At 40.8% G+C, this 27,822-nt stretch overlaps 1 protein-coding gene across 4 annotated transcripts; it reads left to right on the top strand.

The window, feature by feature from the left end:
• On the top strand, positions 1–27,778 carry CLPX (caseinolytic mitochondrial matrix peptidase chaperone subunit X). Of its 4 annotated transcripts, XM_081337583.1 has the most exons (15): positions 1–257; positions 2,653–2,679; positions 5,058–5,218; positions 7,195–7,312; positions 10,049–10,203; positions 11,318–11,477; positions 13,182–13,223; positions 15,231–15,407; positions 17,309–17,473; positions 17,744–17,832; positions 18,823–18,987; positions 21,972–22,271; positions 23,848–23,940; positions 25,460–25,566; positions 26,287–27,778. In XM_081337583.1, the coding sequence occupies exons 1-15, from the start codon at positions 185–187 to the stop codon at positions 26,375–26,377; spliced, it is 1,923 nt and encodes a 640-aa protein (XP_081193709.1). In that variant the 5' UTR covers positions 1–184; the 3' UTR covers positions 26,378–27,778. The 4 variants fall into 4 exon arrangements, with proteins under 4 accessions (XP_081193709.1, XP_081193711.1, XP_081193712.1 ...); XM_081337585.1 differs by lacking the exon at positions 13,182–13,223; XM_081337584.1 differs by lacking the exon at positions 2,653–2,679 and having other exon boundaries at positions 2–257.
• Positions 27,779–27,822: the final 44 nt, after the last annotated feature.

Below are 27,822 nucleotides of genomic sequence, written 5' to 3'. Positions count from 1 at the left end.
TCGCCGCCTTTTTCCGGCGGTCTGACGGGCGAAGGCCCGTGACGCCACACAGGCCGTCGAGCGCTGAGGAGGCGGCAGCGTCGGCGGGTAGGCCGAGCGGCGGAGGGCGCGGAGCTCGTTCTCTCGCTCTCTCGCGCTCTCTCTCTCTCTCTCTTCCGGCCGGAGAGCGGAGCGGAGCGCGGACATGGCCGGTTGCAGCACCTGCGCCGCCGCCGCGGCGCGACTCGTCAGCTCGTCGCTGCCGTCGGCGTGCCGAGGTAACCGCCCGGCGGACCCTCCCCCTCAGTCGCGGTGGGGCCCCCTCCCTCCCTCCCTCAGCAGGCCCGGTCGAGGCCGCCCCCCCGCGCCTCTTTTGCTGTCTCTGAGGCGGGGACTGCAACACCCATCAGCCACAGCCGGGCATTTGGAGGCCCCCCGGGGTGGGAAGGCGGCCCTAACCTGTCCCCTTTTCTTGGGGGGGGGTGGCAGGAGGGGGCTCGCTTCGGGGTGGCTTTCAAACCTTCTCTTCCCGCCGCCCCCCCCCTCCAAGAATAGCCCCGCAGCTGTCAAATTAGAACAGGGGTCTTCAAACTCGGCCCTTTTATGACTTGTGGACTTCAACTCCCAGAATTCCTCAGCCAGCTTTGCTGGCTGAGGAATTCTGGGAGTTGAAGTCCACAAGTCATAAAAGGGCCAAGTTTGAAGACCCCTGGATTAGAAGAAGCACCAGGGTTTTTTTTGTTTTGTTTTTTTGGTGGGGGGGGGAGGGGGGGGATAGGTGTGCCTTGCACGCCCACCTTTGCGCGTGCAAGTCTCTCTGGCTTTGGAGCAAAGGTCTCGGCCGTCTGCTTCCCTGTCTGGCAAGCCTTTGTGTTTGTGCTCTGGGAGGCCGGCCAGGAAAATGAAGGAGGAAAACAAGAAGCTTGGAAAAGTGGGGTCTGCCTGAGAAGGTGACCCCACGTTTAAGGTGGGGGGGTGCCTGCCCTAGGACGATTTTTTTTTAATTTTTATTTTAATCCCATTTCTATCCCGCCCTTCTCCGAAGACTCAGGGCGGCTTACAATCTAAGCACAAATTAAATGTGCTTCGCAATAGCCTTCATTCTATGTATATGCCTGCTTATTAGGGCTTTCGCCCCCCCCCCCAAGCAGCATTATTACAAAGTCAGGTTATTGCCCCCAACAATCTGGGTCCTCATTGCGTTGCTCCAGCCGGAAGAGCATTTCGCCAAGACAGGAAGCCCCTCCGCTCACGGCCTCGGCGGGAACCCAACATTTATGTTGCTAAGTGAGGAGAAAGGTGTTAAGTGAGCTTGGCCCCGTTGTTAAGTGGGTCAAGGCAGTTCTTACGTTGGTAGCAGCGTTGTTAAGGGAATCCGGTTTCCCTCATTGACTTGTGACTGGTCAGCAGGTCGTAAAAGGGGGATCGCGTGACACACACACACACACACACACACACACACGGGACGCGACAACTGTCGTAAATGTGAGTCAGTTGTCAAGCAGCTGAATGTAAATCACGTGACCCAGGGAAGGCTGCAAGGGGCATGAAAAAATGGTTACAGGTTCCTTTTGTCAGTGCTGTTGTAACTACAAACGGTCGCCAAGCGAACTATTGTAAGTTGAGGACTACCTGTAGACTTGTGCTTGGATAATATTGCATTATCTGAGCCTTTCCCCCCAGTATCCAGGCAAGTGGAGTTCCATTATGGTATATATGGTAATCCTCGATTTGCAACCATTTATTTAGTGATAGTTGGAAGTGACAACAGCACTGCAAACATTGATTTATGACTGGTCCTTCCACTTAACAACCACTAAAGCATCCCCACAGTAATGTGATCAAAATTGGGGCATTCGGCAACCAACGTGTATTATGATGGGTCATGTGATTGCCATTTGCAAGTTTCCCAGCCAGCCAGGAAACCCAATGGAGGAAAGCTGGATTCATTTAACAACCACGTGATTCATTTAGCAAACACTTGGTTGCAATGATTCACTTAACAGCCTTGGCAAAAAAAGGCTGAAAAATTAGCCATAACTCACTTAACAACTTCCTTACTTAGCAATGATGTGGAGAGACCTAGTTCGTAGAATTGCCAAGGGTCTGACATGACTGAAGGAATAACATCAGTTAGCCACAGAGATTCTGGTCCCAATTGTCATAAGTCAAGGACTATCTATATTTAGGTTTGAGTTTTCTTGAGTGGAAGCCCCTCTTAAACCCAGTGAGAACTTACAATTCCATAGACATGCCTAGATTTACACAGTATGGTTTCTGAGAAGCCCCGCCCCCGACTTTGTTTTTGTTTACAATGTTCTGTTTTGTTAGATTGTTGCTGAATTTTGTTAAGATCTTGTTTGCTTATGTGCAGCTGTTGCCTTTTTTGTTATCATAAAACTGATAATTGGACTCTGGAAGGCTGTTAAATCTATGATAAGATTCTTTAGTGGCTTTTAACACATAAAGCTATGTATATTACCTGATTGGCAATTTCAGATATTTCAAGTTTGGATTAATGAGCAAACAATATTAAAAGGAAGGTCAGTCATCAGCCGAGCAAAGTTTTACTTCCTTCATATCCTCATAGAGTTTTTTTTAAAGAACTGATACCATAAATATCATTCTGCTTGTTTATTTGTATATTTTCTCTTCTCAACTTTATTCTGACAGGACAGATCTATGCATATCTTCCCAGAAGTAAGTCCCATTGATGTTTCCATTAGATTTAATCTTGGATAAGTATATACCAGTTTACCCTTAACAATGTTTATGTCTTAAATAGTCTTGCCAGAATATCATGTGTGGAGAAGAGAACTTTGTAATGTTGCTTCAGATTGATCAGGGTTCATGCTCACTGCAAAATAATGCCCAGTTAGTATCCTGAGCTCATGAACTTTTGTTGTGCAAGCTCTTTGCTCTGTTGTGCTGATGAAAGATTTTTCTGGGATTTAGTGTTGAGGCACTGTTTGACAAGCATTGCTTGAACACTGCTGTGATCTGGGTGAAATGAACATATTTTGCTTGGCCTGTAATACCTCCATTTAAAAAATAATAAATATTCTGCTTCTGTACAGTTGAGTTACCATATCTGTAAAGTGTTCTGTGTATTTCTATTTTCATGTTATTTGCACAGTCATCCAACATATTGACTGGTTCACACATTTTACATGGCCATTGTTTTTTTCTGTTTGAAAAAGCCACAGTGGCTTACTGTATGTGTGCAAAAACAATAACATGAGTACAGTATTTGTTTTTAAGTGTTTTTGATTAGTTCCCATCAAAACACACCAGCACAATGAACATTCTAACATCCATCATTGGTAATTGCTCTGTTACATAGAAGCGACTTGTCTTGAATTATTGTCCTGATTATTTAACACCAAAGCTGAAAATAGAAAAGCTGTTTTCTATCACTATATCTCAATCTTTTATTCTGCCTTCATGTACTTAAAAGCCTTGTTCTCAGGTTCCCTCTCTGTCTTCTGCTACCACATTCCACTGGGACTTGAATTAACCTTTTTTAGTTTGAGCATATCATTATCTGATCTTTTAATTATACACCAGTATTAGGCATATGATAATTATACACTTGAAATATTCAAATATACTTCAGGTATTAGTATTAGAACAGTAAAAATGTAAACAAGCAGTTGCAAATTTAGCACTGGGTATAGCCAAGTTACGCTTTCTGCTAAAATGGAAAGGTGAAAGTTTTTGAAAAATAGAAGTTGAAATGTCTTAAGTAATCTCTTTTTGAGAATTGCAGATATTGGACCAGTTCAGTTATACTACTTTGCTTTTATATTCAAAGCATAATTGGGTATGTACCAGTACAGTACTCTAAAATTCAGAACTGGTTGTTAAGTATAGAAAACAGGCACAATCTGTTCTTATACAGATGTCTCTGCAAGACTTAATTTGTAAGAGCCAAAGCAGCAAATTAAATCTGAACTTGCAAAGGAAGAATGTTGTATAATGACATTCTGTAGTTTGGCACTAGCCGTAATCTGAATTAATAGGTACTTTCACATAGACAGGCTTCTGAAATTAATTTATGCAAAGGAGAACAAGCCAGACTCATGATTTGAGTTCATCAGAGTCAAAGACATAAACAGAGCAGCATTCATGAAGAAAACAGAAATTTAACTTATTATTCTGCAAAGACAGCCATTGTGTGATTCTGAGTTACGCTGTAACTCAAATAATTTGAATGCTAAGGTTACACAGTTCCAGTTAACAAGCAGTAATTATGGTAAATAAATTTTGGAATGTTGTCTAAATTCTGCTAGGCAAAAGATTTTCAACATCCTTGATGTTTCACTGTTCTCCTTTTAGTAAGGTCAAGGGTATACTCCCTGGCAATTTGTTTCTTTTTTTAAGCATTTATGTTGCTCTTCTGGTTAGGATAAATTGCTTTGGGACTGTAGGTCATCTTAAAATTTTTCAAAATAAAAGAAAAAAATATCTTTTACAGGGGAAATAATCCTTGGGGCTTAATAGATGCTATTCCTCATGTCTATGGCCCTCCAGGTCATGTTTGTCCCAAAGGTGCTTTTTCAAAAGGCAACTGGACTTTGTTTTTCCAAAAACAAAAAACAAAGTCCAGTTTCCTTTTGAAAAAGCACCTTCGGGATGCCGTTCCTCAGCAGAAATTACTTTGTGAAAGTATCCCCCATTATGTGTTGCATAAACTGGTCTGCGTTTTGAGCATAGTTGCACTCTAGACTTAAAAAGAATATTCATATTAAAGAGGAATATTTGCTGCAGAAGGGGAGGATTTGCTTATGGAATTCGACTGTACATCTTAATGCAAGGTTTTCCAACCTTGGGAAATTTAAAAAGGTTGGATTTCAGCTCTTATACTCATGATCCATGAGGGGTTGGCTGGGGAATTCCGGGAGTTGAAGTCCATGTGTCCAAATTTGCCAAGATTGAGAAAGTCTCTTAAGGGAATGAGATTCCATGACCTCTTGGGTTCAAGGTTCATCAAGTAGACTCCAGGAAGTGGGGGATAAGTTACTGAAAAGGTACACAGACTAATCAATAATCTTTCGTTTCTTTTTCCTTTTTTTCAGGAATTTCATGTGGCCGTTCCTGCTTCCCTGCTTTAGGAATAATTGGGACTTGTGAAACTCCGTCTCTAAGAACTATTCCTTTTAGAACTTTTTCTGAAACACCTGCATACTTTGCTTCTAAAGATGGTGCAAGTAAAGATGGTTCAGGAGATGGCAATAAGGTACGCACCTTTTGTGCTTCAAAAACCACACCTCTGTCCCACATACCACAGGTAGTCCTCAACGTGTGACCGCAATTGGGTGGAATTATTGTCATATGTCATGCCAGTTGTGAAGTGGGTCATCACATGACTGACCCAAGTTTACCGCTGTCGGAACTTTGAATCATCAGGGACCTAAGTACCTTTTTGGAGGGTGGGATCCGTTGTAATTTTGAATGGTTGCTAAATGACCAGTCTTAAGTGCAGGATTACCTTTAAAGGTAAAAAATGTACATATTTTGAGTGACATCTTGAATCATGTCATCAACCATCTAATTCAGGACAGAGAGATAGAGACGGACCAGGTCAGCGGCCATAAACTCAGTCACTGATGATAAAAAAAAACACAAAGAACCCTGTGACTTGGAATGCAGTTGTCTGAATTTAAGCAACGCGTTCATGCTGTCAGAGGACTTTTGATCTTATAAAGCTAAGTAAATGAAAAACTAAACCCAGACAAATTACTTTAAACCCAAACTTGCTGTCTGGAATTTTTAGAAGTACAGATCATGATTTGGAGCATAAATTACGTTGAAGTATTAGATGTAATGGTTGAGCTGAGCCATAAACGTTCATGTTTAGAAATCGGTGCCTTTTTAAAATTCAGCGTAGGTAGTTTTCGGATTAAATGCTTGATATATTCTGCACGGAGATTGTCTTTGGCTTGCAAATATGGCTGGCTTGCAGAAGAAGCAACAGCATCCAGCATCTGCTACAGCTGGCAGGCACCCTTCACTTGAGCTTTCTGCCAACGATGAGAGTTTCCTGGCCCTGTTTCCCTTTGCTGTGTACTGAAAAAGAAAATGGAGAAGTGTTCTCTGCTTGCCCTGTCCCCTCTTTTTTGACGGTCTGGGGACTGACTTGAGGAAGTAAATGAGTAGCTTTAACAGTGGGGAAAGGAAGCTGAAGGAGAGTCCCTAAAGGTTTATTGTTAAAAATGTCTGTGTGTGTGTATATATGCATACATGTGTGTGTGTGTGTGTGTGTGTGTATATATATATATATATATATATATATATATATATATATATATATATATATATATATGTATATGTGTGTGTGTGTGTTAAGTATTTGTCAATGCTTTTGACAAGGCCTCCCAAATTCTTTATTAGCAATTTGAATAATTTACATATATCTATATGCATGTATGTATATGTACATACACACACACACACCCTGAAATTTGAAGTTGCTTCAGTTTACACAACATGAATAGTTGGATTTTTGGCAGGCTTAGCAACTTTTTTTTTCCTTGATCCATCTGAATCAGAAACCTCTTCAAGTGAACGATGACAATTAAACTTTCACTGAGGATGCCAGTTTCAGTAACATGCAGAGAGTATCTTCACGGAAGAACATTTGGTTGTTGCATGTGGATTTTAAACAACACAACACACAGTTTGGGAGAGAAAGGGAGGGCAAGGTTACAAGTGGAGATCCCAGTTCTGTGTGGAGGGGAGGGTGGCTGCTGATCTCAAAGGAGCAAAAGATGTACAGGTAGTCCATGACTTATCACCATTTAGTGACCGAAGTTGCAACAGCACTGAAAAAAGTGACTTATGACCGTTTTTCACACTTGTGACTGCTAGAGCATCCCCGTGGTCACATGATCAAAATTTGGATGCTTGGCAACTGGTTCGCATTTATGATGGTTATGTGTCCTGAGGTCATGTGATTCCCCCCTTTGGCGACCTTCTGACAAGCGGGGGGGGGGACTCAGATTCTCTTAACAGCCATGTTACTAACTGAACAACTGCACTGATTCACTTAACAGCTGTGGCAAGTAAGTTTGTAAAACAGCAAAGCTCACTTAACTGTCTCAGCAACAGATATTTTGGGCTCAATTGAGCTCATCAGTCGAGGACTACCTGGTAGCTTATTATAAATCTTATTATCTGACTGTCGAGATCCTGTTTCTTTTTTCTTTTAATCAGAAAACTGCTGGGGAAGGGAGTGGTAAAAAGTCAAGTTCCGGAAGCTCTGGCAAAGGTGGAAGCCAGCTGCGGTGCCCAAAGTGCGGTGATTTATGCACACACGTGGAGACTTTTGTCTGTAAGTTCTAGAAGACACGTATTCTGACACCGTTTCCGTAAAAATCGCATTATTTGCTCAAGTTGCTCCACTTCATTCATCCTGAATGCCAGTCATTTTGCAAATGACTTTAGACATTAATTCTTGAATGCTGTGGAAATAAGTACCACACCCCAACATCCAGAGTTTGGAATAACAAGTACTGACAACACAGCTTCATATTACCGTTTACACAAACCATGCCCTTGTGCTGTTTTGGTCCTTCTTTTTTATTTCCTGATTCAGCCAGGTTCTAATCAAAAGAGTTTAATGGTGGGTAAATACTAAAGCTTGTTTCTCGGCTGTGTAATCACCAGCCATCTGATCTTCTTGGAGTTGTCAATGCAGCCCGCATCAGAAGCCCTGATGTTGGGTAATCTTTACGATACGCTTGAATCTTGATCTTTGAAATCATCTTTCTCACTAACTTCGGAGGGATCTTGTTCTATATGCAGTATATCAGCTTTTTGTGTTATACTCTGGAATTGGTGGAGTTGTGTTTATTAGCCCTAATTACTGATGTCTTTGCATTAATTGCTAAATGGCAGTTTCCCTCCACCCAAGGGGTGGGGCATGTATTGCATGTCCCAAAATTGTGCTTTATCACTGTAGATGCTTACTCAATAACCAATCTTTCAACATGGCCAGAAAACAATCTTTATGTGACTTTCCAGTATCTCAAGTGGCTTCATAAATCTCAGTTATCTTTTCCAGTATCTCAAGTGACATAAATTTAAGTTTATGTTGTCCTGATAGTTAAAATTCTGGAAATAGATAAGCTCAAGTTTCAAAAACACTCTGCAAGAATGATTTTTTTAAATAGGGAACTTAATACTATATTTCAATGAAATAAGTTTTAATGTTTTTATATAGTTATATTCTTCACAGGAATTAAAGTTTATCTCATGGCCACTTTCTAAAACATGCATTTCAGGGACTAGTATCTAAATAAGGCAGCACTTTTGTTAAGTCCTCTAAGAGACTAATATGGCATATTATAAATGTTAAGATATACCAGATTTCCTTCAAAGCATGTCATAAATGTTAACATTCACACAATCAGCAAAAAAGAAAGAAACTGGTAATCATAGTTACCTAAATGGCTTGGGTAGAAGGCTATCATAGCCTCTTGTCAAGGAGCAAATAATAAAGAACAGTTTTACGACGCATTTTGTACCTGAATATCAGCAGTAATCTAAACTCTATACTTGTTGGTCACTACCACTGAAAGGCATAATTTTAGGATTAATGAGCTTTGTGCAGCATTGTGGTGTTATACACAGTTTGCAGCAGAGATCTGTGGCCAGTTTTTTGCCAGTCTTTTTTGGAATAAGGTTCAATAAATTCATTTGGACTTTAAGTGTATTTGGTTGGAAAATAAATCCCATACACATGGTTAAATGAATAAATAAAATGAAATTCACTTAGAAAGTAAAATAGATTTGGTGTTCTCTATTACGTTTGACAACAGACAACAGAGTTGTCTAAATTACCTCAGAATAGTTTACTTACATCCCTCTCATTTACAGGAAGCATCTGGTATGCAAAATTAATTATTTAACCGTACAATGTACTATATCAGTAATCAGTAATCACGTAAGATACTTTATAAACAAGAAACGTAAGGGCAAGTGAAGAATTTCAAAAGGAACACCAAGATTCCATTGATGTTTAAAATAAACTGAAATAGTCTTCCAAATGTGTTAAATGTAGGTTTGGTCAGTTTCCAGTAGGAATCTTTTTTTTGTCTTTTTTAAATTCAATCTCCAGATGAGCTGGTGAGCAAAATCCTTGAAATCCTAGGTGGGCTTATATGGGAATAAATTGACCCAGTCCCCAAATATTTAAATCTTTAAAAGTTAGGTTCAGGTCTTGAACTTAAAAGCCTTTAAGGAAGCCAGTGGAAATTCTGGGCAATCAAGAGTTAAATGTTCTGATTTATAAGCACCAGAAAAAAGAGTCTGGTTGCCTTATTTGGTCCAAAAGTTCCAAACCTTTCAGGAATTGTTTAAAGTATTTGGAAATCATAGTTTAAGATAACTTTAAACAATGGGAGTATTTGCTTGCCGTCTCAACTACCACTCAGAACAAAGGCCATTGATCCTGAAAATTGCTGTACACTAGTTTTTAAATCTGTGATATATGATGTCATCCCTTTGTCTAAGAATGTGTATGGCACAGTAACAATCAATACACCACAGTGGAAAAAGTATGTAGTTTTTCAAGTAGATGAAAAGCCAATTTTCTGAGTGGTTATTTTCAAAAATCTTTTGAAAGTACCAAGGTATCAAACAGTAGTTTTCATGTGACTAATCTCTTATGTGCAGAAAGACAGGTAGTGCTACCTGGCCTGGGGCTTTTCAGGAGAAACTGGAATTGGGACTTGCATGGCTGGAATTTAGTCCTTGTGCATCATTAGAAGTTTGTGAAATTGGCTGCAGGAAGGGTGTTTTTTTTTTATTAAAGTTTGAAAAAGGGGAGAGGGCCTCATACTACCAAAAATTAGTGCTTTGGGCACCAAAACTGTCAAATGAGTTTTGAGGGGCCACCTATAGACCAAGGCCTATTCCCCCCCCCTCCTCCCCACACTTCCTACCCTTATCGTAAAGGGACCTGTTAACTCATTTTGTAAGCGCCGTATTTCAAACCGACTGCTTAACTTGTCTGATTGGAAAACCAACTCTTGCCAAGCAGATTCTGAGTCTATTGCTTTTGCAGCCTCCACCCGCTTTGTGAAATGTGAAAAATGCCACCACTTCTTCGTTGTGTTGTCAGAAGCCGACTCCAAGAAAAGCATCCTTAAAGAACCAGAGACAGCGGCAGAAGCGGTCAAATTGGCCTTCCAACAGAAGCCGCCCCCTCCACCCAAGAAGGTACAGTCGACTGACCTCAGCTGAGGGGACGTCACCTCTTTCATATTGCATGCTTTTTAAAAATTTAAATGGAAGAACTAAATTACCCTAGCCTCATTAGTTGGGCCCTTAATCTACCATCTCTTGTCAAATCATACTACCCTTTCCTCTAGATGTTGAGACTCTGGAAAGAGTGCAGAGAAGAGCAACAGAGAAGAACCATTGCAGGAATTGGGTATGTCTAGTTCAGGGGTAGGCAACCTTGGCTCTTTTATGACTCGTGAAGTCCACGAGTCATGAAAGAGCCAAGGTTGCCTAACCCTGGTCTAGTTTGATGAAGAGAAGGACTGGGGGGTGGGGTACACGAGAGCAGTCTTCCAGTATCTACCACAAAGCAGCTGAAGGGAGGACAAGAAGCAATGGATGGAAACTAATCAAGGAGAGAAGCAACCTAGAACTAAGGAGAAACTTCCTGATGGTGAGATCAATTGATCAGTGGGACAGCTTGCCTCCAGATGTTGTGGGTGCTCCATCACTGGAGACTGTTAAGAAGAGACTGCATAGCCACTTACCTGGAATGGTATAGGCACGGTCTCCTGCTCGAGCAGGGGGTTGGACTAGAAGACCTCCAGGGTCCCTTCGAACTTTTGTTATTCTGTTATGGATTGTGTGACTTTTTTTTTAATCCCATTTATATCCCGCCCTTCTCCGAAGACTCAGGGCGGCTTACAATCTAAAGCACAATGTGCTTAGCAATAGCCTTCATTCTATGTATATACCTGCTTATTAGGGCTTTCGGGGGCCCCAAGCGGCATTTTTACAAAGTCAGCTTATTGCCCCCAACAATTGGGTCCTTCACGTCCATCCAAAAGTTTGTCCCCATTCCAAGGCCTTTTAAAATACTGGTACCATCTCACATGGTGGAGATAAGGAATCTTAAGAGCTCATAGTATAAAAACAGTTGTGGGGAAAGGAGACTCTTGAATCTTAAAAAGAAGCTGAATGGTAAATACAGTCATGAAGCCTTAGCAGTAAGGTCTCCCCTCCCTCCCTCCATCTGATCCTGGATTTTTATTGTTTTATCTCTGCCAATGAAGCATTCTGATGTTGAGGATCTGTTGGCTTTTTCTGCTAGATTTATAACTACCTCGACAAATACGTTGTTGGTCAGTGTTTCGCAAAGAAGGTGCTGTCCGTTGCTGTGTACAATCACTACAAGAGAATCTACAACAACATCCCTGCCAATCTGAGGCAACAAGCGGAAGTTGAAAAACAAGCCTCTCTAACTCCAAGAGGTTGGTGTACAGCATTTTATGTTGCGCTGAAGGACCGTTGGGCACAATCTTTCCTCCTATGGTCCTCGTGCAAATGACTGTTAAAAAAGTGCAAAGACTGTTGGTATTAATAGCTTGCTTACGCAGAAAGCAGATAGCTGGCACTCATTTTATTTTATTTTATTTTATTATTTTATTATTTTATTTTATTTTATTTTTAATTTTGCAAGTTAGCACTTAATAATGGTTGTTTGTTAAAACTGTTATCCCCCAGATGAGTCCTAAGACTTCCTTAATAACATATAAAAAAAAATAAAGCAGACAAACATAGAAAACATATATCTAAAAGAGGCAACAGAAGAAATGAATTTTTTTAAAAAAAAAATCAAATGGAATTACAGATTTTTGAGGTAAAAAAATAAATCTTTAAATGGAGGAATGGAACAAGAGCAGTTCTATGTTTTTATTGCCTTCCTCTTGCCATTTTTCTTTCCCATTACTTTAAAAGATTTCAAAAGCTGTTTTAAACATCAGTACTAGTTTCATGTTCTGTGTACTTTCAATACATAGGAACTAACAGCTGGAATTCCTTCAGGTGTTTGTGAATAAATTCACATAAGGAATTTATGAAGAATGAATGGAATAGGATACTATTTGATCTTTGATTCCGCTATAAACAGTAATAAAAAGTGGATATGGCCAAAGCCAACACAGCTATTTTTGGTGTGGCACATCCACTATTATTAGCAAATTAAAGAACAGATTAATACAAACCTCCTTTCCAGCCACAAGGAAGGACCAAAAAACCCACAGTATTATCATTTTTAAAAATGCGTAGAATTGTTGCAGCCACTATGGGAGTGGGCCATTTTATTTATTCAAGGGTGTGCTTTAATCAAAGCATTTGATTTCCTGTAATGATTTGTTACAATATAGAAGTAGAACTTCTAAGTTCTTTTAGACTTCAATGTGAAGACTTCTTTGGGATGGCACTATCTGATATACAGTATACAGTAATATTTTCCCATTTTTATGCCACGTGGCAGACTGCAGCCTTGGGAGGAAATCCTATTGAATTCAGCAGAACCTAACTGTTTATTGCAGGTAGTTCTCAACTTGTGACCACAACTGAACCCCAGATTTACTCTTGCTTAGCAAGACAGTTGTTAAGTGAGTTTTGCCCCATTTTACAACTTTTCTTACCCTGGTTGTTAAGCAAATCTGGCTTCCCCACTGATTTTGCTTGTCAGAAGGTCACAAAAGGTGATTCCCATGACCGCGGGACACTTAAGTTGCCAAGCATCCGAAGTTTGATCACATGGCCCTGGAGGTGCTACAGCCGTCGCAAGCGTGCAAAACGGTCATAAGTCACTTTTTCCAGGGACATTGTAACTTTGAATGGTCACTAAGTGAAGGTTGTAAATTGAGGACTACCTACACAGTAAATTGCCATAGAATTTGCTTTTTTTACTCCATTTGCCGTGGCAAAACTGTAGATGCTTGTATTAGCTTCTGTGTCATCATAAGCTGTGTTATAAAACTGTAAACATTTCACTGGTGAGTGTACATGTGCGTGGGTGTGTGCATGTCTTTTGCTTGCTGTCGGTGAAGTCCATTGTTCCATAAACCTGTATTCAGAAGAGGGCAAGAGGTGAAGAAAATGTAGTGCTTTTTTAATATATATCTCTGTCTCCATCATATTACTATTTTCATCCTGTCTCTTAGAATTAGAGATAAGAAGACGGGAGGATGAGTACAGATTTACAAGTAAGTGGTCTCTCCTCATGGCCTCCTCTGCAATATCTCTTCCTCCCCCCCCCCCTTATTTTAACCACGAGTAGCATTTGAACTGTACCTCTTAAGAAACATTTAGAACAGACGTGTCAAACTCACGACATCACGTGATGATGTGCGACGTATCGGAGCTTTTTCTCCATTGCCAGCAATGGGATGGGCGCGGTTTCCTGGTGATGCGTCCGGCCCGCGGGCCAGCAGTTTTGGCACCCCTGATTTAGAACATCATGTGCTCGTTTTGCAACCAGACCCCTGAGCCTCACTTTCACTGTGAAGGTGAATTTGTGACTCATCCTTGCCACTTTTAACTCGCAGGTGATGAAAGGGCATTGAGGTGAGGAATGCTTCCTCGGGATTCATACACAGGTAGTCCTCGACTTACGACCACAGTTGAGCCCAGCATTTCTGTTGCTAAGTGAGACAGTTGTCGTTAAACGAACTTCGCACCATTTTACGACCTTTCTTGCCACAGTTGTGAAGCGAATCGTTGCACTTGTTAAGTTGGTAACACAGTTGTGAAGTGAATCGAGTTTCCCCGTGGAGTTTGCTTGTCAGAAGGTCACAAAAGGGGATCACGTGATCCCCCCCTGGACACTGCAACAGTCATAAATAGGAGTTAGTTCCCGGGCATTTGAATTTTGATCACGTTGACCACCTGGGGACTGCTGCAATGGTTGTGTAAACAATGGTCATAAGGCACTTTGTTCAGTGCTGTTGTAACTTTGAATGGTCACTAAGTGAAATGTTGTAAGTCGAGGACTAACTGTATATAAAGAGACCAGATTATGTATTTACCAAATTGCTTAGTTTCTGTGTACAAAGACACACTTATTGGCTAGAACAGCATCTAATTGGGAACTTTTGCCCACAGTCTGCAGTGGTGCCATTCAGACTTAGGTTACCCCCTTCAGTGTAAACTCTGTGTCTTTTAAACGCTTCTCAGTGTAATCAGGATTTGACCTCTTTACACACACACCCCCGTAAACGTTTACTTGGAATAAATAAATACATAGTAAATAACAAGGGGAGATCAAACGAATAGTGCCTCAGGTTTCTACTGATACCAATAATAGCTGAAATCCGTAAGAATTTTATTTTTGTAGTATTTGAAATCTATTATACTGTTGTTGCTGTTTTCTCATTTTACATTAATGATGCCCAATCAGGAGCGAGAGGACAGTCCAGGGAGCTGTGATGGATGAATGGAAGGGCACAAAGTTCTAAATTAATCTTTTTTTAAAAAGAGATGCGATATTACATTTGTATGGTTGCCATGAATAGGTCCTGAAGCGTGGCTATATACATATAGACAACAACAAAAAAAATCTCTAGAAAAGAAAAGACTTTCTTCCTTAATTAGCCTAAATAAAAAGGGAATATCGTTGTTGTTATTGTTACTAAACTATTTTGAGCTCGTTGGTCCAATTGTTTGACTTTTTAAAATGTTCCCCCTAACTTTATTGGGAAAAATTTATACGATTTGAAGAGAAACCAGAGATGTGTTTTAATTACTTGCAGAATAAATATTTCAGTCTATTTTGCAATGCATAATGCAGAGCAGTCATTATTGTGGACATTTGAATTATTTATTCAATTTAAATAGAATATCCTTGCGTTGCTCAATCCATATCTTAAAACCTAAATCTTCCCTTGACCTGAACCAAACGTTTGTTTCTTTGTCAGTGCGTTAGCATGTTTTTCCAAGTGCAGCTGTTGTGGTTTGTAAACCACGGTTAATGACGCAGTGCTGTATGTGAACTGCACTGTTAACCTCTAATTCAAGCAGTCAAGGTTAAAGCAATCCATATATTTTTTGGGGGGGGGTGTTCACCGAGCTATTGTGCTGCAAGACTGTCTTCTAACGTTCCTCTCTGATAACTTTCAGGCAAGTGGAAGAATTCGTGGAGTTGCGAATGTGCACACTGTATGGACTATCAAGTCACTTCCTTTCTCAGTTTATGGAATGCTTGTGTATTTCAGAACTTCTCCAGATTGCTGGCATTAGTCCGCACGGCAATGCTTTAGGGGCATCCATGCAGCAGCAGGTGAATCAACAGATGCCTCCGGAAAAACGAGGAGGTGAAGTATTAGATTCTGTCCATGATGACATCAAGCTGGAAAAAAGCAATATTTTGCTGCTTGGACCAACCGGCTCAGGTGTGCAAGTCTTGTAAATAAAATTTAGAAATGTATTATACAAAATACAGTAGGTTAAAAATACGATAGTTATATAACATAAGATAATCTTTAGTGTCATTTTACTGTGGGCACGATGGCACACATCAAAAATGAAATATATAGAAATATATATACTAGAAATATAAAGGTAAAGGTTCCCCCGCACATGCGTGCTCGTCGTTTCCAACTCGGGGCCGGTACTCATCTGCGTTTCAAAGCCGAAGAGCCAGCGCTTGTCCGAGGACGTCTCCGTGGTCATGTGGCCGGCATGACTAGACGCCAAAGGCGCACGGAACGCTGTTACCTTCCCACCGTAGCGGTCCCTATTTTTCTACTTGCATTTTTACGTGCTTTCGAACTGCTAGGTTGGCAGAAGCTGGGACGCGTAACAGGCGCTCAACTCTGTTCCGCGGCACTCGGGATTCGACCCGCTGATCGACAAGCTCAGCGTCCTAACCCACTGAGCAACCGCGTCCCCTTACTAGAAATATATATACTAGAAATATACAGTTGTTAGATAAACAGTTGCATTATTTATGCATAATTTTATATTAGAATTGTAAATATTGACTGTTAAATTGACCTACTGTTTTTCTTTTTCCTTTATGTATGTATATATATATTATTTTATTTTTAAAATTGTGGGTTGTTTTTTTCTTTTGTTGCACAATGTATATGTTTTTTATTTGCTCTGTCTTTTTGGTCACTGTTTTTAAAGCAGTAAAAGAATGAATAAAAAAATACATAGAAAGCCTTAAAGCACATTTAGTTGAAAGCACAGAAAGCCAATAAAGTTGAATAAACTGGCAGAAAGGATCTATCCCGTAGCATGAGTGGGTCAACTGGTCCAAATGCTATTCTGCTAGCCTTGTTGACATCATGTACCTTTTTAAGCCTTGGAAAGTTTCATGCATCCCGTCTTGTCTGCTGCCAGGCAACCTCTGTCCCAAACCCAAGAAAGAATCAGAAAATTTCAGCCCACTACACCTACAATGATATTGTTAGCCCACGCAGACACTTTTCCACTATGCCCTGAAAAATAAATACCTTGCAAACCGAACAAAATTCTTCTTCAGGCTGGAACAGAGGAAAAAAAAGGTTTATTTCTGCTGCTTGAAGAATAGTTCTGGCAGCTTAGCTCTAGGATGTTGTTACAATTGTGCAGTTTTCCTTTTAAATAATGGCCACCTCTGCCTTCCTCCGTTTCTCTGCTTATAAATCATACCATCTCTTCTGCGGCTTTCTAAACACTTCTTGTTCCAGGAACCTAATTAGGATTTATTCCTCAAAAAGCTAATCTGGATTTAATACAAAGAGCCCATAAACCTTGTAACGGGGGCCCTTCGTATGTATGTATCGGTCAATGATAAACAAGACCGTCATGGCTGGTCAGCATGGGAGAAAGAATTCCTCTTGAATAGTAATGATAACTTAAAGTTCAAGCACTTTGATGTGATAATAAGAATATTGCTACATCTACTGCTGTATGTGTAGATGACAAACTTACATGATAAATCCCTGTAAATTTTTAAAAAGTCGATGTGTGCTTAACTGAATGTTTTAATGCAGTGGTTCTCAACTCTTTCTTGATCCCCCTTTAAATACCTTTTATGGCCATGGACCTTGGCCACAGATCACCCCAAGATTTAACTCAAGATTTACATCATAACATTTTTTCAACACTTTGCAGACCCCTTATGATGACATCACGGCCCCACGGGTCCACAGACCACAGGTTGAGAACCCCTGTTTTAATACATTGCTTTTTTCAGCTAGAACAATTGCACCCCCCAATTGGTAATCATTTTCCATGGCAAAATTAAATGCTTTTGAAACTCCTGTGACTTGCACTAACAGTTTTTTTTTAAACTAATGAATAGGTAAAACTCTGCTAGCCCAGACTTTGGCTAAATGCCTGGATGTCCCTTTTGCAATCTGTGATTGTACCACTTTGACCCAAGCTGGTTACGTCGGAGAAGACATTGAGTCTGTCATTGCAAAGCTGCTGCAGGACGCAAATTACAACGTGGAAAAGGCTCAGCAAGGTAAAATCATTTCCCATGACCTTCCCTTTTAAAAAGCACAGCTACAGGCTGCTGCTTACAACTTTGCTTTTTTATTGAACCAGAATTTTTTTTTTCTGGACAGGTTTTTCGTTACCTTTGACCACCCCTTTTGATTTCAAGCATATGACCCAGGGTGCATTTTCTACTGCGTCACTGCCATCCTAGAACAAAATGGGGTTCCCTGTGCACCAGTTGTACTTGTGTAATTCAGAGCTGTAATTCCTCACTTCAGCTGCCTCTAATCTGCAGGTATTGTCTTCCTGGATGAAGTGGATAAGATTGGCAGCGTTCCAGGCATTCACCAGTTACGGGACGTGGGAGGAGAAGGAGTCCAGCAGGTAAGTACGAAGAGCTTTGCTTCTCCCAGTGAAGTATTTCCAGTTATTATCAAATTCCAGCCCTGACTGAGAGAAGAACCAGTTTTCCCTCCCTGGGAAGGGCAAGGCCGAGGCAGAAGTTACTTTGTCAGCTACCTATCAGGTTTTTCCTTCTTTACACTTTGGTGGGAGTGAGCACTAAAAGATGGAAAACCTGCATTGCTGATGCTTAGGGAAGCTCATCGCTCCCATTCTTAACAGATTCACGCACCTTTAGGTGGGAGAAAACCACACCCCTGCCAAAAGTGGCAGGGCAAACTTCTGTACCTAAACGGGGAGCAAATCACACACACACACACACACACACACACACACACACACACTGAGGGTACAACCTCGTTCAGTAATAAAATGTCTGCAAACAACTAAGCTCAGAGAGCACAACTAAGCTCAGAGAGAACAACTCTCACACCTGGTCGGTATCTCTTTACTCTCTTACCATTGGATAGGAGATACAGGAGTATAGCCAGCCGTACCAACAGGCTGAAGAACAGCTTTTATCCATGGGCTGTCAGGCTCTTGAACGGGAAATAATTGTATAAATTTTATGCATGATGGACTTGCGAGGCCGGTGTGTTGTGCAATTAGCTCACATGGTGTAATAAGATGGAGGGTTTGTTGTCACTGTGAGTTTGGGGGGGGGGCATGAAGGGAGGCTCAACCAACCTCAATGTATACATGGTTGTACTTTGACAATAAAGGTTCATTCAATTCAAAAGACGCCACAGTTCAATCCTGAGCTACATACATTTTCTCCCGTTGGAACTCTCTGATTTTCCTCTCAGGATGTAACAGAAGGAGAGTTGTGTAATTACATTCATTCAGTGCCTGTTTGACAGGTTCCTACAGGCCCCATTTGGTCACTGTCATAAACTGCCTGGATTTGTAAGGTGTTCAGTGCCTGTTTTTAAGAATGATTGCGTTGTTTAGGCCTCTCCTGTTTTTACCTAGGGATTGTTAAAATTACTGGAAGGTACCATTGTGAATGTTCCAGAGAAGAATTCCCGCAAGTTACGTGGTGAAACGGTGCAGGTCGATACAACCAATATCCTCTTTGTAGCTTCTGGTGCATTTAATGGTCTGGATCGAATCATCAGCCGGAGGAAAAATGAAAAAGTAAGGAAATTGCACGTTTTAGCTGTATAAAGAATAGAACTCTGCTAAATATCTTCAGTGGTCACCATTAGAAGGAAAACAAATATAAAGTTCAGCTCACATGGAAAAAATAGGGCTGCGTCCGACGACTTTGGAGTTCCTGTTTTGCTAGATGGCTAGGTAAGCTAAAGGAGGGGCAAGTGGCTGATGGCTTAAAACAGACAATTTGAATTATTAAACAGATAGCAATTTTACATTGGGAGCACTTAACGTAACCACCTTTGTGGATACTTTGAATGACTTATAACATTGTGAACATTGTAAAAGGAGAGCTGTGTTAATCTATGATAACAAATAATCAGAAAGGTCACCTTTTGCCTTTTCTAATTAGCAATTTTTATTCAAGAAAGGTTTTTGTGAACTGAACCTCAGCAGCAGCATGGAGACTAGATTTACCTTCCTTTCTGCCCCCTCCTCCTTGCCTTCAGAAATCGTGGGTGCTCCATCACTACGATAGTAGTAGTTTCTTAAGAAGAGACTACTAGACAGTCACTTGTGAGAAATGGTATAGGTTCTCCTGCTTGAGTGGGGGGCTGGACTAGAAGACCTCCAGGGTCCCTTCCAGCTTCTATTCCATTCCATTCCTATTTCTATTCTATTCCATTCCATTCCTATTCTATTTCTTTCCTTTCCTTTCCTATCCTATCCTATCCTATCCTATCCTATCCTATCCTATCCTATTCTATTTATTTTCTCATCACACTATCAGATCTTTTTGATTCATCTGAGTTATTGGTTTAGCATTTATTTATTTATTTATTTACATGAAGTACTTTTGAAGTGCTATTTAGTTATCACTTAGATAACCATTTTGCTTTATTATTATTTTTTACTTTTTCTAGGGCTGCTCACTTACTAAAGACTTTAATTGCTGTAATGACTTCTTTTTGGCATAGGTTGTTTATCACATTAGTTTTGAAAAATATGGTTTGGAAACAAGTGAGATGAAAATAAGTGCATCCTGTGCATTTATTATAATAGCTAAGAAATGTGATGTACAGAGGTTAAAAGAATAGTAAAGGTAAAGGTAAAGGTTCCCCCGCACATGCGTGCTAGTCGTTTCCGACTCTAGGGGCCGGTGCTCATCTCCGTTTCAAAGCCGAAGAGCCAGCGCTTGTCCGAGGACGTCTCCGTGGTCATGTGGCCGGCATGACTGGATGCCAAAGGCGCACGGAACGCTGTTACCTTCCCACCGTAGTGGTCCCTATTTTCCTACTTGCATTTTTACGTGCTTTCGAACTGCTAGGTTGGCAGAAGCTGGGACGAGTAACAGGCGCTCACTCTGTTACGCGGCAGTCGGGATTCGACCCGCCAAACTGCCGACCTTCTGATCGACAAGCTCAGCGTCCTAACCCACTGAGCCACCGTGTCCCTCACTGAGCCACTCTTTATTAATAACTCAGTAATCCGAAGTCTTCAACAAATACCTTGTTTCTGGGAGAAATGAAATAACAATCCGAAGAAACTTTGATTTACCAGACTTTGAGGCAATAGACTGAATTCTGCAGCAATTTTTTACCACTTGTGTTACCCAATTACATCATATGTATAGTGATGTAAATAGACACAAATTGTAATGTTTGTTTATACAATTACCTTATTAGCGAATAATGTACATTTCCATGATGGTGTATTTTCCAGTTTACTGAACATTTCAGGCCGTGTCTTGTTCCAGCTAGTCCCATCAAAATAAATTTCACCTCCATAACAGTGTCCCTGGATGTTCATTCACACTGCTCATCACTACGCTGTCTTTCTCCCTGTCTTTAGTGTTGCACTGTTTTGTTTTGTTTTTTGACATTTATTCTCTTCTTCACCATCTCCATTTTTTCCTTACTGTTTTTTTTTTGTCCACCTGAGCTCCTTCCATAACGTACCCCTCGCCTTCATTCACAACCTGATCCTTCCTCAGCTGATTTATTATCTATCTATCTATCTATCTATCTATCTATCTATCTATCTATCTATCTATCTATCTATCTATCTATCACATTTGTATGGCTACCCATCTCACAAGGGAGTGTGACCCTGGGTGGTGTACAGCGCTTCATTAAAAAAGAAAACCAATAAACTTAGATTAAAAACAATCTTTATTAAAAACCTGCAAAACTATAAAAAGCACACAGAGAGGATGATCTTAGCCGCAGTAAGGAAACCATTGCAAAATTAAACTTCTCTGCACCATAGAATAATCCAGAGTCAATCACAAAATTGATAGAGGCCTCTAATAGCTTGTCGCTTCATGAATCCTGATGCTAACCTAACTACAGTGAAGCTTCCAGGCAGAAATGTCAAGATGTCGTGATGCATGGCAGTTTACATCCAACTCTAAAGAGAATATTTGTTAATAGCCATATCCTGTTTTATGAGAAATGCTGTCATTTTCTGGAAGATTAAAACTGCCGTGTGCTTCAGTTGCTGTAATGACTTCTTTTGGACATAGGCTGTTTATCCATGGCTTTCACATGGAGAAATTGGATTCAAATCCTGCTGTGAATTTTCTGGACAATTTAGACTCATTTGTTGATTTTGTTGAAATAATACTCTAAGCTTCTCGTGAAAAAAGAGACATGACAACCGTTAAACTTCAGCTTTACAAGCCAAACAGGGGAAAACATTGCATATTGCATCTGAATACCTCTGTGTCCAAATTTACTAATTATATAAAGTGTATAAACATCCAGTCTTAATTCATAAAGCAATGGATTTTATGGTTCATTAAAGCAATCGTGACTTTGTGTTCTTTTGGTTGCCTTCAAAATCTACTGAAGAGGGAGACGTACAACAGAGGTTTCCCTCTGTGCCATCAGTTTTGGAAAAGACCCTTAGCTAATTGACGGTTCCTACCATGTGCACTTTGTGTAATTTCCTGCCGTGCATTTTCACAGACAAAACAAAACATCAGCTTGGTTTTGTTCTTAAAGGCAGAATGTTTTCCCTTGCAGTATCTCGGCTTTGGCGCCTCGTCAAATATGGGGAAAGGCAGAAGAGCTGCGGCAGCCGCTGACTTGGCTAACCTGGGCAGCGAGTCCAATTCTGAGCAAGAGATGGAAGAGAAAGACCGCTTGCTTCGACACGTGGAAGCCCGAGATCTGATCGAATTCGGCATGATCCCTGAATTTGTGGGACGCTTGCCAGTGGTGGTCCCCCTGCACAGCCTGGATGAAAAAACTCTTGTGCGGATACTTACGGAGCCCCGGAATGCAGTCATTCCCCAGTACCAGGCGTTATTCAGCATGGATAAGGTTCGGCTTTCGTTTTGCCGCTTGGGCTATCTTTTTATGGCAGCATGTTATTTCCTGCAGATCAGACTTGTGTAGGCTCAAAGAGTGGATTGATTTTGAGTGATGTTGAAGGGTAATCCCTTTTTAAAGATGCAAAGATTTTTTAAAAAAATGTAAGCATGGTTTAGGTCAGGGGTAGGCAACCTTGGCTCTTTTATGACTCGTTGTTCTGTTCCAGCCTACGACCGGCACTGTTTAAATGTCAGGGACAACCCCTTTTTATAGTCAACAGGCTGGAAAAAACCGAACCAAATTTATTTACAAAGAAATCAAAAGTTCAAACAAGAGTTAAACCAAAAGTTCAAACGAGTTAAACAGGCATAACAGACCAGGACTCTAGCAGAAGATCTTCAAACGGTTGCCTTCAGCAACCAGCCCCTCCCACACCTTCCCCTTTTATTAGCAGTCCCAAGGCGTGGCTTCTCATTGCCTTCTCTTCCTCTCACTGAGTTGCCTCATTGCCTTTCTCTGTTCTGCTCTGCTGGATTGCCTCCTGCTCCTAGCGTCCCTGAATAGATCCACCTGTGAATCATCTACGTCCAATACCTCATGCTCACACAGCTGAGTCTGATGAGGAACATGACGGGAGGGGCCAGGCTGAGAGTCCTGCAGTGCATCAGAGCCTCCCTCTGACACCAAAGGCTCTACAAACCCTTCCTCCTCCTCCTCTTCAGAATCATCAGACTCAGCTGCCGGTATCACAGGCTGATGCTGAATCACAACACTCGTGGACTTCAACTCCCAGAATTCCTGAGCCAGCCATGCTGGCTCAGGAGTTCTGGGAGTTGAAGTCCACAAGTTATGAAGGGGCCAAAGTTTCCCTCATGCTGGCTCAGGAATTCTGGGAGTTGAAGTCCACGAGTCATAAAAGAGCCAAGGTTGCCTACTCCTAGTTTAGGTTATTGCTATTTTCTGTTGTTTTTAACTATCCATCACCGATGGACATCCCTTTTTTTCAGGACAGCCTGTCGGTATCTGTTTCTTTTGAGTTCTTATGAACTTGTGCTTGTGTCACTGCAGGTAGTCCTGGACTTACTACATATTGTTTAGTGACCTTTTCAAAGTTAAAACAGCACTGGAAAGAGTGGCTTATTGACTGTTTCCCACACTTAGGACCGTAGCAGCATCCCCATGGTCACATGATCAAAATTTGAATGCCTGGCAACTGGCATGTACTTATGACGGTTGCACTGTCCTGGAGATGTGCGATTCCCTTTTGTGGCTTTCTGACAAGCAAGCAAAGTCAATGGGGAAGCCAGATTCACGTAACAGCCATAGAATACAGTGATCCACTTAACAACAGTGGCAGGAAAGGTCATAAAATGGGGCAAAGCTCATTTAACTACTCTCGCTTAGCAACAGAAATTTTGGCCTCAGTTGTCATAATTCAAGGACAACCCGTAGTGACGGTATCTGTTTTACCTTTAAGTCCATTACATTTCTCTAAACAGAACCATAATTCTCATGGGGAGTGGGGGGGAAATCAAGTATTCAAAAATGTAGCATTTTAAAATGTCTATAATCTTATGTCTTACAGTGTGAATTAAACGTCACAGAGGATGCTTTAAAGGCAATAGCCAGATTGGCTCTGGACCGCAAGACTGGAGCGAGAGGACTTCGATCTATAATGGTAAGAGTGGGACTTTTTCCCCGATTGCCGCAGCCATTAATCCTCCATATAATAATTTTAAGTGTCTGACTGCAGAAAGTTTTGCACTCTCTTCCCTATTCTCTTTGCCTGTGTATAAAATCTCTGGAAGTAATGGGAAGGGACCACACTAAAAAAATAAAAACCCTTCCTTCTCGATAGGAGAAAATTCCATGGTTATGTGGTTTTTCAGTTTCTTCCCTGTGAACTGAAATATATCTGTAATATGAAGAGAGTTCATATTTGGCGATTTATCGTCTTAGAAGATAAAATGATGTAAAAGTGTGGCTTAGGAAAAACATATGCTGATTGTTCTGTACCAGCCTGCTACCGGCCCTACAGAAAAGGCAGGGACAACCCCTTTTACAAGAAGGCAAGAGGCTGGAATTACGCCTGCCAAATTTATTACCACAAAAACAAACGGAACAAGACAAACCAAGAAACAGGAGCTTTAAGAAACATGAACTATCCAAGCGGTTGCCTTCAGCAAACCAGCCCTCCCACACATTCCCCTTATATAGAGTTCAGGGCTTGGCTTCTCTCTGCCTCCTTCCGAGGAGCCCCATTGCCTTCCTCTGTTTACTCCTAATTGACTGCCTCCTGCGTCGGGCGTCCTTGAACAGGGCCAGCTGTGGGTCATCTTCATCCACGCTGTCAGGCTCACACAGCTGGGTCTCCGTGGTGACCAAGTGGGAGGGGCCTGGCTGAGGGCTCTCATCAGCAAGATCTTCAACCCCCTCAGCAAGGTCTTCAACACCCCCCTCCTCCTCTGAGTCGTCCGACCCAACTGCCGAACCCACAGGCTGACCCTGAATCACAACACTGATATACTTGCATGACTTCAGTAAATGGGGAGGTGTGTTAAGGCAACTGCTACCTTTTGTGTACTCATCCTCTGCATTTGAGGAAGGGTGCCTGCCACGAATCAGACAAATTTGTCTTTCGGTTTGTGCCCTCTGTCCTCATTTCCAAAACTTCTCCTTCTCCGAGCGGTCTCACTTTGCCTTGCGGTAACGGCACTGCTTTTGGGATTGCAAGGCAGGATTAGGAGGAAATGGTTTTATTCATAATCGCGAAACTAGGGAATTGCATTTTGGTATGTCTCCTTGGAAGTCCCAATGGTGTTTTTTCAAGAGTCAACTGGACTTCCTTGTTTTTCTTTGAAGACGTTTCGCTTCTCGTCCAAGAAGCTTCTTCAGCTTCTTGGATGAGAAGCGAAACTTTTTCAAAGAAAAACAAGAAACTCCAGTTGCCTCTTGAAAAAGCACCTTTGGGACAACCATGACCAGGATGACCGAGAAACTCCATAGATTCCTTGGCAAGTGCGTATCTTGTGCAGAATCACAGTTTGAGTGACCAACTTTCGCACTTTTGTTCAGATCCAGAAATAGGCCAAACAACTGCCTGTTAGATGGTTATTAAAAGAGAAATTGTGTACAATGATTTTTTAAAAAAACAAAACAAAAAACCTTGAACTGTTCTATTCATCTCCCAACTTTAGGAAAAGTTACTACTAGAACCAATGTTTGAAGTGCCCAACTCTGACATAGTATGTGTGGAGGTGGACAAAGATGTTGTGGAAGGGAAGAAAGAGCCAGGATACATCAGGTAAAGTTGAGTTTCAAATGTTAGATTGAGTTGGTTGCTGGCTTATCTTCTCAAGAACCTTTCAGAGAATTTTCTAGGTAAGTGATCATTTTGTAATTAAGTCTGTAGTTGCTAATGGCAATTTAGATTAACTCTGGAAATTATTGTTAAAAACGTTCAGAATTCAGCTGGACATTTTGTATCAACGTATAAAGAAAAAATGTAGTTTGGTGTGATAGACTTGAATCCTTGCTTCTTGTCTTGCCTTCTGGTGCTTTGGAAAATAGGTTGACTCCTTCGTCTTTGTGGCAGCCCCTCAAACATTAGAACATTGCTATCATGTCACCCCTGATCCTTCTGCACAAACTTATCTTTATGTCTCGTAAAAGTCCTTCAACATTTGCTGAGGTTTAGGTCACAATTACTGGGGAAGGAGAGCTTAACTCCAATAGCATCATGAGGAGTATCGCCTCCCTTCTCCTAAACTTCCTGCCCTCTTCAGCAATTGTAGCAATATATTATTAAACAAAAAGGCTTTGAAGATCACAGCAAATTATATGTATATCTAATCTGCTGAACACAAAAAGCTGTGTGAGCTTAAATCCCTCTTTTGTTCCAGGCTACATACCTGCACGTTTGCATTTTGGTATTAAGAGCTCAGCTTGCTTTCTTTGCATTTTCTGATAAGATCTCTGTTTTAATTATTTCAGACATTTGACTTTACCTCTGTTTCAATTATAGGACTCCAACTAAAGATTCCTCAGAGGAAGAATACGACTCAGGAGTAGAAGAAGAAAGTTGGGCCCGCCAAGCAGATGCTGCAAACCATTAAACAGTCAGAAATGTCCTTCAGCAAAAAGCACTCAGTGTGTCTGTCTTTGTTTGAGACCATGTGTGGCTCTGCAACCTGTTGCTAACATTGGATTCCTCCTGACTGTAGGACACATGGTTGAAAACTTTGGCTTCTCTAGTGGGGGAAATCAGATCATGAGTTTCTGTAACATCACACTGGTCTGTTCAGTGGACACTTGGACTAAAAATGATGTAATGTTGAGAAAGTGAATTGTATATTAAGTTTTGTTCAATTAAAAAAACACACAAAAACGTGCTTTTTAAAATGGCTGAAGAGGGATGGTAACGCAAACACATTTTTCCCCTTTACCCCCGTTCCTCCCATTCCCAAATCGAAGCCTGTCGAGTTCAGGACCTTAACATACATATTGAAATATCTTAGGCAGCCTGCAGTCTTTCCTAAAACTAAGATTAAGTGACATCGGCAATTCCCCTCTGAGGTTAAAGAACACATTCAAAAATAACTATAGCTGCCTGTCTGGTTTGTCACCATCATAGAAAACGATTTGAATGGTCATTGGGCAAAGACAAGTTTTTAAGATCTGGTTAATTTTGCTCAGAAATTAAAATGCATATATAGCTGGTATTTTTTGCAAGGAAACTGAAAAATTGCGTGGGGAAATTATTTTATATATGAATACACAATTTTGATTATCTTGTTTTGAGGATCATTCAGTATGGGTTAATAGTTCTGCTTTAAATGCAGTGGGAGCTGGAGTTTCTTGTTACATTTATTTTGGAGACCATTAAAAATGGGATATTGAAGCTTAAAAGGCTGTTATTTTCACCCACAAATTTATTGTCAAGCATCCAGATTGCTCTAGAGTAAACAGACTGTACAATGGCCATATTTTAGAGTATTGCAGTCTGTTTTCCTAAAACCATAATGCAATGCATTAAATAATTATGTGTAATACCAAAGGTTTTTAATATTTAAATATATATGTCACTTAGGAAAAAAAATAGAAGTGTTATAAGAACAGGCAAAGGAGGTGCTGACCCTTCGTGAGGAGAATAAAGGTTTACAGAAACAGTCCAATACAACATCAAAAATGTTATGCCAACTTTTTAATATTGTACATGAATTGAACCATCAAGCTTCAGTTTCTTTGGTGCCAGATATTTTTCCCAGACTACCTTATACCACAAAGAGACACCAGAACATAACAAAATTGTATATTTTTTCATGTGATCAGTAGGCACTGTTTGCACAAAATTCTTATTTAAATTATAAGCTCAATGCTGACACAGCATCCTGTTACTTTTAATTTTTGTTTTTCAGCTAACTCAATCCTTTAGTATTTGTAAAAGCACAGAAAAAGGACAGCTAATGTTCTTTCTTGATTCATTTCTGACAATTAAAGTCTCTGCCTACAAATTTGATGTCTTTCCTCTGTGTCGAGATGTAAGTCTGTTACCGAATTA

This window comes from Vipera berus (genome assembly GCF_964194415.1).
Source record: "Vipera berus genome assembly, chromosome: 12".
Lineage (NCBI taxonomy): Eukaryota > Metazoa > Chordata > Lepidosauria > Squamata > Viperidae > Vipera > Vipera berus.
The sequence above is the reverse complement of the archived record's forward strand: the minus strand, read 5'-3'. Positions and strand labels throughout refer to the sequence as shown.

Excerpts from the sequence above, each read along its gene's own strand:
- CLPX (XM_081337583.1), top strand. The coding sequence starts at position 185 with ATGGCCGGTTGCAGCACCTGCGCCGCCGCCGCGGCGCGACTCGTCAGC. Across the intron at positions 17,474-17,743 it reads CGTGGAAAAGGCTCAGCAAG|GTATTGTCTTCCTGGATGAA; the intron begins GTAAAATCATTT and ends TCTAATCTGCAG. Across the intron at positions 17,833-18,822 it reads GAGGAGAAGGAGTCCAGCAG|GGATTGTTAAAATTACTGGA; the intron begins GTAAGTACGAAG and ends GTTTTTACCTAG.